Below are 10,746 nucleotides of genomic sequence, written 5' to 3'. Positions count from 1 at the left end.
CCATCTCTTCTTCCCCATGGCTCTTCTCCCTCATCCTCCTATCAACACCATGGAAATGACTGCCCTCCTAAGAGCCTGCAAGAATGAGGTTTGTTGGCCTACCTAGCCCAAGTCCTAGTCTTAGCCTAAATCTCAGTCCATGAGTCTATTCGTCTGCATGAAGAAAAAAAATCCAAACTAATTCGGGTTCTATCCGAATACCCTGCACAATCCATAAATCCAGCAGAAAATCCAAACTAATTCTACTGGATTTCCCATATAAGTCTTGAGCTGAATCTTCTCTAGAGAGTCCTCTACTGTGCATTCTCCCATTTTTGCACCTCCAATGCCTCCACAGCAACAGCCATCTATCCATTTGTGCTTGTTTTCTCAAACTAACTGCATTAATCTATGTAAACTCTTCATGTTTCTCATCCATCAAATTCTTGATTCTTCCCGTGGCATCCCATCTGATTCACCAGTGGGATTTCGCAAATTATAATTTTTATCCATTTTTTTTTGTTCCCAAAGTTGGACGTGTCAAAATACAAGGATGGGAAATGGCTGTTGCGATCGCAATATATTGCGATCTAAATAGCTTCCAAATTTGGCATGGCCACATCTAACTAAGATTGCGCAAAATTAGCTTCTGCGAGCGCATAGGTACATACAATAAGATACAGACAAGATCATATTCTGTTGACATCAGAGCATGGATCCTGCTCAATTGGCTATCCTATATTCTAAGATGGTTGTAATTAATATATATATATATATATATATATATATATATATATATATATATATATATATATATATATATATATATATATATAGATATATATATGCATGTGAAAAGTAGAGCAATCATGATGCCCTCCGAACTTTCACAGCTAACTTAGTAAGTTTCAATTCCATGATTCCCCCTTCTTCTCTTACTAGCGACACCTTCTCAATAATAATAAAAAGGCAAAAATGTTACCGATTAGCTTTGATTCTATATCTGCAATTAAATTTTTAAATGATATCTTCTTTTAGTAGATTATGCTGAATTATATCTCCCAATCAATTTTGTTTTCCTACTTCATGTCTTTATTACTCAGCCTACTTTGTTAAAAAAATCAGAAACAAGACACGGATAAGATTTGGTTCAATATGAAAAAGATTGAGGGTTGACCTTTTATTAAAGGGGGGACAGAAAAGTTAGGAATCTTCTGAAGATAGATAATTAGCTCCATTTAGACTTTTGGAATTAGAGAAGAGGGCCAAGTCATTTTTCATAGAATACTATATACCAAACTTTAGCAAGAGTAATAGTTCTCATGCAGTTGAATACTAAGTCCAGATGATCGATCTGCACTCAGATATGGTTGACATGCTTTTAGACCCTATGATGAGATTTAAGGAAACATGATAAATTAACGTCTCAGGAAAATAGTTGCAAGTTCCCACCAAATGATTTGAATTCCGAAGGAATCCATGAAATCGTGTCTCCTGGAGGAAAGAAGCTTTACCATCAAATGCACAGCATTCCCAACATCTCATTAGTGAAGCCATATGCTTGGTTTAATATTTATCGAAATCTAGGTTTCTAAGAGTGTAGTTTTATATGTATCATCCAATAGGCTCGACATAACCTTATAATTGCAGATACAGTAGCATCTCATTCTTAGCATTTCCATCGTAATATCAACATTACAGATACTTCGTTTTTTTTTTTTTTAAAAAAAAAAGATCTGAATTGAGGTGTAAACAGCGTCCATCGGTCGAGCTAATGCATTCTTAATTCTTTGATCGGCATTATCATATTCCATTCAACTTGCATCCACATCCTATGAATCATAATTTGATCCGTTACATCGACTTCTCAATGTACACTAGAAAGGCCTGCAACTCCAAACAATTTCAGAGACTGTGATCATAAAATGCCATGAGATTGCCATATACCTTTAAGCAATATTGCCATGAACTTACAAGCTAGTTCACATGGACATATTTATTATTATTATTACTACCACTGCTACTACTATTATTATTACTATTACTATTATTATTAGTAACAAGAGGAAGACATCAAGGAGCCATAGGGTCATCCATCGGAGACAAGGTGAAAAAGAAGAAGCGAGATCCATCGGAGACAAGGTGAAAAAGAAGAAGCGAGGGCTATTATTCCTGTCGAAAGGCACTGGGAGTGGAGTTTGAGATCCATTTGGCCTGCCACTGGCGATGGCAGTGTGGGACGAAGGAGCGGTGCAGGAGGAACATGCGCGACAGCGGTATCACGATCGATAGGGAGGACGGGATGGGACATAGAATATACCGGGAGTTAGTGGGGTGGGGGGACAACGATGGGAGTCCTCAGTGGAACTGTCTCCGTCTTCCCACTCTTTATGGAGTAGATCCCACTTGGAGGCTTCAATCATAGAGCACCAAGAGCAGGTCCCTTTTGGCCTTTCCATAAGCTCATGATGCTCGGATGAATAATACAATGGTATATTACCAATGCTACATTATAAGATCAACAGAAACCTGCCCCAAGTAAGTACAGTAACCGTTGTTTCTTAACCATTCTTTTTTTTTTTACTTCTAGCAAAATCAAGTCCACAAGCTGCTTCCTTTTCTCCATTTCTTTTACTTTTCTTCCTTTCTTTCGATAAACTTATGGTGCAGCTTTTGTGGACAATAGATGGTATATTGCTCGACTACGGCAACTTTTGCCAAAGACTAGGGCAACAACGAAGTCCTACCTACTAGGTTTTGCAGCCATCTTATTAGGTCACCCATTTAAAATGGTAGATCACAAACTCCAGTCCACCCCCCCTTCCCCCTCTCATGGTAGGTGGTTACTTTCATCTCAAATGAAGGGTGTCTATCTATATGAGGCTATCTTGGGATTGAAGAAAATCTCTCCTTTGGCAGCACTCCTTACACCCGACCTTACTTACTACCCATGCTTGAGGTCGGCTGTGCATGTATGACTGGAAAAGTTCCCCACCTTTACTCTCTCTCCCTCCCCCTATATCTTATCTTATATTAACAGCTCGTCCCAATATCTAAACTGAGGGGCCTGATGCAACGCAAAGTTTGGGACTGAAGGATTCTTGATGAGCATCTCTACTCGACACCCCTCTTAGCATCTGTTCTTTAGGTAAGCTTCTGCTCAAATCTAAAGATCTCTCTCTCTCTCTCTCTCTCTCTCTCTCTCTCTCTCTCTGTCTCTCTCTCTCTCTAATACACATACACACAGCGACCTTTTTTTTTTCATCCAAACTCTCACGGCAACTTCATATTGGTTTCGGGTAATATGCCAGTTTTTAACAGCACATTTTGCTTCTTATCTGGATATGTTTATGTTTTAGTATGACCCATGCTTTTGTTTCATCTTGCTGTCGTCGCTGCTGCTGTTAGTGGTGGTATTGGAAGGCTATGAAATTATTGGCAATTATTTACCACATGACAAATTTTTTCTGGCATTCCAACTACAGCTTCCTTGTCATCTATAGAAAGATTGTGGCTGTCATTCCATCTGTGACAACCATGTAATCTTTCTTTCTTCCCCTAGCCAAAGCTTATTAGGCAAAATTCTCAGCCTGATCGCATTCTAGTGTTTCCAATCTCAGATGATCCAACTTTACTTTTCTGACTCTGAGAAGTTAAATCTCCTGTGTCTCATTTCTCTGAGAGAGACATCAGATATGAGCCTCTACAAACAAATAGCATTGTGTAAATATTTATTTGTATAACTTCTGAGTCTATCAATGAGCATACAATTTTTCGGTGGGCCATTCGTTCAGGTTATCTCCACTGATTTCCTTTGAGCTAAAATGGACCAATGTATGCCAAGTATACATGTCTCTCAGTGTGGATGAAGATATGAGACGGTCAGTATGACAGCAATCTGTATACCTCTTCTGCATTTGGATTCGTTAGGAGGAAAGTAGAATCTTCTTTCTGTTTCTGGAGTTTTCAATTTTTGATCTCCAATCTTGTAGTCCTTATTTTAAAGTTATATCATTCCTCATGCAGATATTTCTTGCAAAAATTTCTGTAGGCAGGATGAGGCTGAGCGTACTCTAGATTTGGTGTTCTATAAGCCACATTTTGTGACAGACCATGAAGAATTTTTCACTATTTTCTCCCCTAATGTTTATAATCTTTGATCAGCAACACCAACTTTTCCTCCTCTTTTTTTTTTTTGTATTTCAAATTGAACCATAATGATGATGTATCAGATGCTAATTAGCATATCCGGATAATATTTTTCATCCCAAATCTTTGAATTTGGAAAACATGCACAAATCTTTTCTCAGAAAAGAAAAGCAAATCACAAATCAGGCAGCTAAAATTGCCTCACCAATGAACCAAATTGGTTCCAGCACATGTTACCTTGAGCACATTTGTTCAATGGCCATTTAATATTGGAATGTGTACCCAATAGGTGAGGAGGTGATAATGGAATCCTTGTTGGAGCTTGGGTATGGATCATTCCATCCCAAAGTAGCACAGTAGTAAGTGGCATGGGGACTGCTCTTTAGCTAAAACCCCAACATTGGCAGCTAAATCTAGCTAGCTTTGAGGGAAAAAAAATTTCCCTCCTTTATCTCAGTGCTGAATCCTCTAACATGAGCTCAATATGTGCATCTTTTTGAGTTGGAGTTGGGTGAATGATGGGTCCCATTTGGCTTTTTATGTTGCCTTGGGCCCTGCTTCAGAAATGATATGTAGATCATTAACCACAACATATGTTTGGGATCCGAAAACTCCTCAAAATCCTTATCTTTAGTTTTGTCAGCACAAAAGGTCTCACATAATAAGGTTGAAAAAGGGCAACCTCTGTCACTGATACAGCCAACATTATGTCAATTCTAATCTGGGTGATGGTTGGCTGTCTGAGCCACAAGTCTAACCACACCACACCGAAGGTTGGGTGGGGTGTCCAATTATCTTTAAACTCTCTCGATCGAGGTGGCCTGAGGACAAAGCTGGCCCTTGAATTTTTCAGAAACAGTTCTCCTATATTTTGGGAAATTATAGCCGCTCATTGCTATGAGCCCCATTCATCAAGCGCTCGTCTTGGTGCACTGCTACAGGAACAAGTAGTTGTGATTATCTGCATGCGCAGCTATGTAGTGCACACAGTGTAGGATATAATTTCTCCTATTTTTCAACATTTAATTTTTGACAACCTGAATGGGACTGACAAAGGGGCCAATGCACATTGGATTTTTCTATTTTTCATACCAATGCAGTAAGTTGTATTTGTAGACATCTGTATAATATTTCAGAATAGTATGATGATCAATATTCTTTTCCCCATATAACTGCAGCTATCTTGCAACAACAGATGATAATGAACTAACATAACCATTCTTGTCTCTGTGTTTAGGTTTAACGGTGACTTGAAGGAAGGTAAGATCTGTTGTTGATGGTAAGAAAGCTTATGTCATTCTTAGAAGGAAAGATAAGCCATAAAGATGAAGTACATGAAACTTGGAACAAAGCCAGACACCTTCTATACAGAAGAAGCTGTGAGGTATGTGGTGCTTCATTACAAAATGAGTTTAATTTGTACACAGAAGAATTTAGGGGATGTGTTGGAAATGAAGCTTTGAACTAAAAAAGGCTAACGATGACTATAGGAATGAATTTGTTTTCTTTTTTTTTTTAAATGTAGGGAGTCATAAATTAAAGAAATTGAATTGGTTAAAATAATATAGGCTTCTTTTAATCTTTAGTTACAGGTTCATCAGCAATATCCATTTACTGTCACTCTCTGCAGAAAATTGCATTCATATGCAGTTGCTCAAAAAATTTATGCCTATATTGCAGATCAGTGTTGTCAGATGTACCAGCTGACCTTATCATACGCACTAATAGCACAAAATTCCTATTGCATAAGGTACTCTATCTCTCTCTCTCATGCATCATGATTCATGTCATTGTTTCAGTTTGTTTTAAAACACCTTAGCACCATATCCACTCCAGGATCCAGGCCCCATCGCTAAGCTCACTGACAAGGATATTTGAACAATATTTCAGACATTTATACCAAGAAAAGATCGCTCCAATTGGTTGTCAGCTGCCTATACATTTCAAACTCAATAATGAGCATGACTGAACGGACATCATCAATGTTAAATATAACACCTTAAGCCCTTACAATGGATAATGAATCTCGAGGGCCAGGTTAATGTTTGTCAAAAGGGTGGCCTCAGCCCAAAGTATCTTTAATTGGACCAGCGTTCAGATAGGTGGACTTGCTAGTCCTAGTTTATTTCCTTTTAGTTTGCCTCATCTATTCTAAAACTCAAGAACAATACCCCATTGATGCGCATTATACCTAGATTAGCAATGCTTTTACGTTTCAATTACTACAAAGCTTTTGATTTCAGGTCTTTTTAACTGTAGTTTCCGCTTCTCCTGAAGTGTGGCCTCCTCCAACGCTTTTGCTCGAACATCGACAGCAACTCCGACCAACCGATTTCCATAGCTCTTCATGATATCCCAGGAGGGGAAGAAGCCTTCGAGCTGTGTGCAAAGTTCTGCTATGGAATCACCATCAGTCTCAGCGCCCACAACTTCGTGCAGGCAATCTCCGCAGCCAGGTTCCTACAGATGACCGAGTCAGTCGCCAAGGGCAATTTCATCATGAAGCTTGAGTCCTTCTTCGAGTCCTTCATCCTCCATGGCTGGAAGGATCCAATTGTAACACTCCAGTCTGCAGGGAAGCTCTCAGGTTGGTTGGACAATCCTAAGATTGTGCAACCATGCATGGATGCCATTGTGGAAAAAATCCTCACGCACCCATCAAAGGTTGGTTGATTTCATTGGCCATGCATATATATAAAGTTTGCCATTTGACTCATCTTTTCAGAAGAAAAATTAAACAAACCATTTAATTGTGAAACAAAAAAGTTCAATGCCAAAGTCATGTGGTTCATTACATGGTCACTAGAGCTAGCAGTCTCCTATTCGAAAGCAGAAATCACTGCGGAGTTCTCTACCACAACCACAAGACTTAGCTAAGACCTTCTTAAAGATCACAATGCATACTATTACATGTAACTAGGTGGCCATAATTTTGCTGTCCAGGTTACATGGTCCTACACATACACGAGGCCAGGCTACAGCAAGAAGGATCGCCGGTCCGTCCCCAAGGACTGGTGGACCGAGGATGTTTCCGAGCTCGACCTCGACCTCTTCCGATCGGTAATCTCTACTGTCCGGGCAACAAGGAAGCTACCTGCAGCACTCATGGGGGAAGCTCTCCATGTCTACGCATGCAAGCACCTCCCGGACCCCATGGAGGCCCAAGGCCAAGCTCAAAGCTCCACTGCCCGAACCGAAGAGACCTTAGCCAAGCACAAGCGTGTGCTCGAGTCCATCGTCAGCATGATTCCCAGCGAAGCAGGCTCGGTCTCTGGCAGGTTCTTGTTAAGGCTGCTCAAGGTGGCGATCTACATTGGAGCCTCGCCATCCACCAAAGCCGAGCTAGTGAGGCGGTCGGGCCGGCAATTGGATGAAGCAACCACAAGCGACCTCCTCATTCCACTGCCTTCGAATCCACAGGAGTATGATATCGGTGCAGTGGATGCAGTACTGGAGAATTTCCTGCTGCAGTTTCGCCGACCGATACCTCCAGAAGAGAGTGAGAGGATGCTTGGATCCATGGCGAGGGTGGGAAAGATCTTCGACTCCTACTTGCAGGTCATCGCACAAAACACCGACCTCCCAGTGTCCAAATTCGCCGATCTTGCGGAGTCCTTGCCGGACATGGCGCGCCAAGAGCACGACGGGCTCTACCAAGCCATCGACACTTACCTGAAGGTAAATCCTTCAACCTTTTTTCGCACTGTTTAATCCGATTGCACCTGAAAAGAGCTTCCAAAACGTGAGCTTGAAACCCAGGACATTGCACCTATTAGGCCAATATAATTAAACACAGAATACGATCACCCTTTCCATGGAAGACACTGTAGTTGCACCATATGGTGGTGCATGGCCGCATGGTGCATGCGCCTGTTGCTTTAAAAGTAGGGGTTGAATTATGGAATTTGAGTAAAACTTGAGTTGCTTGCTTGACTCACGTGAGTATTCCAAACGTTTGGAACATTGGATCTAGTTTCTAATTAATGGGACTTTTATCTCTGCATCGATCTCCTTAGGAGCACCCAGACTTGAGCAAAACGGAGAGGAAGCGGCTCTGCCAACTGATTGACTGCCAAAAGCTGTCCCCCGAAGCACGCGCGCATGCAATAGCGAACGACCGCCTGCCCCTGCGCACGATCGTGCAGCTCCTGTTTGCAGAACAAGAGAGGGCTCCGCCCGTTCGACCTTCAACTGAGATTTCAGAGGCGAGGGTAGCTCCGGATGACAGAAGAAGGCCGAGACAGGGGTCAGATGGAATGCTTGGGCACACAGGAGAGCAGGTGCAAGGTGGAAGGGCCAAGAGCGTGGAGATGCGGAGGATGGGGAGATCGCCATCGGAGTCCAGAATGGCCAAGAAGAAGGAGTTGGCGGTGGAGAGAGCGGAAGGATCAGGGAACAAGATCAGAATCCACCAATAAAAAAAAAAAAAAAAAAGCTGCAGCGGTCATGATACATCCTCACTCGACCCCAACAAAAAAAGAAAAAGGTGAAAAAGAGAAACAAGGGAGGGAGATCTCAGTTGGAACTTGCAAAGATACTCATGATTTTTTTCTATATATATATATATCCAGAGACGAGGAGAGTTTGTGTGGGACGTAAATTTTGTAATTATTTGAGTGAGCAACGGATGATTGATCAAATAAGTTAGGAATGCCATTGCACAATTCAGAGGGGAAATTTGTTTGGACTTCTGCTTTCTGCTGTTTGATCAGAGCCCTATATTTTTTGTTTTATTTTATTTTCTGGTAAGCATGTATATCTCTTCTCGTCCAAACTGGAGTGTTGCTATGTCTATCTCCCATCCTGGTCAGTTTCCATCCAGATTCAGTTTGGATCCGTATTTCTTTTTTCTCAATAATTAAAATCTCTGTTTTTTAATACTCAAGGGTATGATGGTCGGTCCTACGTTCCACGCGGAGTTTTCACGCTCAATACTTGAGAGAGATCCTTTAGACATGTTATGTAGCTCCTCCATCTCTATGTCATCTCTTTTCTCTCGACTCTATGGACTGTACTCATGCTAGATCTGTGTGAGCAGCTTTTATACCAAAAAAAAAAAAAGAAGCAGAGTTTTCACCGTACATCAGCAAGAGATATTCATATATATTGCATATATACAGTATATGTAAATGTATTCAGATTGGAATATAAATATACTTAAGCCTGTTAGCAATAGTAAATCGAATCTTATATATAGAATCCGACTCTGATATGATAAAGTTATTGAAAATTTAAATTAAACTCATACGGATCATTAAATAATAATCAGGTTGGATTTCCTGGTGCCATTTTATACAAGCACGTTCCGGCAAATCATATTGAAATAGAGATAAGGTTTCCAGGCTACCTAACCTACTCATACTTTTGTGCCAGAAAAGTATTTATCATTACCAGTTAATTGTTATTAAAAAAATAATAATAGTTTGGTATTATAAAGAGAAGGAAATTATGGCCTGCAAAGGCTGCATGGTAGGAAGCTGGAAACCTTAGATCACAGCAATCAGGAAACATGGTCAAAAACATAGTCCATATAAAAGCTGTAAGGAGGAGGTCATGGCAAAACCATCTAAGAACTAAGTTTGCATTGGTTTCTCATATGCTTCACTTTTATTTACATAAATAATTAATGAAGTTCCTTGCTGATTTTTTTCTGTGTTTGCACTCACATTGACGACATAACACATTCACATAACTACATCCATAGTAACTATGTTTCCTACAACAAAAAAAAAAAAAACAAAAAAAAAGTTTCCCTATAACAAATCCTCCCCTGAAACTAGCCAAATAAGTTAGTCTTGCGAGAAGCAGAGCACATGAGAGAGAACAAAACATATCTATTACTAGAGCTCGACAACATTGTGTAAGAAATTACATGATGCTTTGGTTTGGTGTTGGCATAGTCAAAGATCAGATACACATGCAAGGAAAAACTAGAAATGGACCAATATGTATAGAACATCCACGGAGTTGGAGTGAAAGAAACAATTTTGCAGCTACATAAATGTAACCAGAAGGCTGCCTGCCTTGGGTAGTGTTTGACCTAGATTATCAGTTAAAAGGAAGGAATGCATATAGAATAAAATTAAGGAATACTGTGGTGAAGTAAAACCCTCACAACCCCTAGGAGTTGAATCTTATGGCGAACGAAGTATTCAAAAGATAGTATCTTATCCTTGATATCGTGCCTTATAAATTGCTTATCCTCGGCTACTACAATCTTGGCTGTGATGGTTCACTAAATGCTTAAGAACTCTAGACTGGGAATGAAAGAACAGATTTGGGCCTAGTAAAGGTACAAGGAAGATTCTAAATTAGTATGACTCCATCAAATCCTCTAGCAATACATAAACTGAAGGAAAGAATTCAGGAAGCTCAAGCATGTAACCATAGCTAAGATAGTCATGAAGACTATGAAGCAAATACAGATATGACAGCACAAAATTACTCATGAAAAGAAATTATCTTAACATGCTGTCTTTTAGAAGCATCTTTCAGGTTATAAATTGCAACCATGGCTGTTTGCTGTTGTTAAGGAATATTTAGAGATGCTTCCGATATTTACAGAGAACACTTGTCGAACCACTATTCAAAATTTTGCAACAGCAATAGCCCAAAAAG

At 40.1% G+C, this 10,746-nt stretch overlaps 1 protein-coding gene across 8 annotated transcripts; it reads left to right on the top strand.

Moving 5' to 3' along the window:
• The first annotated feature begins 2,524 nt into the window (after positions 1-2,524).
• LOC103702371 (Phototropic-responsive NPH3 family protein) lies at positions 2,525-9,008 on the top strand. 8 transcript variants are annotated; one of them, XM_088707582.2, is made up of 7 exons: positions 2,654-3,127; positions 3,774-3,860; positions 5,366-5,512; positions 5,809-5,878; positions 6,406-6,792; positions 7,072-7,806; positions 8,145-9,008. In XM_088707582.2, the coding sequence occupies exons 3-7, from the start codon at positions 5,454-5,456 to the stop codon at positions 8,544-8,546; spliced, it is 1,653 nt and encodes a 550-aa protein (XP_088563708.2). In that variant the 5' UTR covers positions 2,654-3,127; positions 3,774-3,860; positions 5,366-5,453; the 3' UTR covers positions 8,547-9,008. The 8 variants fall into 8 exon arrangements, with proteins under 8 accessions (XP_008783002.4, XP_088563710.2, XP_088563708.2 ...); XM_088707580.2 differs by having other exon boundaries at positions 2,656-3,127; positions 6,388-6,792; XM_008784780.6 differs by lacking the exon at positions 3,774-3,860 and having other exon boundaries at positions 2,525-3,127; positions 6,388-6,792.
• Positions 9,009-10,746: the final 1,738 nt, after the last annotated feature.

Source organism: Phoenix dactylifera, chromosome 11, assembly GCF_051530095.1.
Source record: "Phoenix dactylifera cultivar Ajwa chromosome 11, Ajwa_hap1_PhDact_Kaust_v1.1, whole genome shotgun sequence".
NCBI classification, from domain to species: domain Eukaryota; kingdom Viridiplantae; phylum Streptophyta; class Magnoliopsida; order Arecales; family Arecaceae; genus Phoenix; species Phoenix dactylifera.
This window is presented reverse-complemented; position numbering and strand designations above follow the sequence as displayed.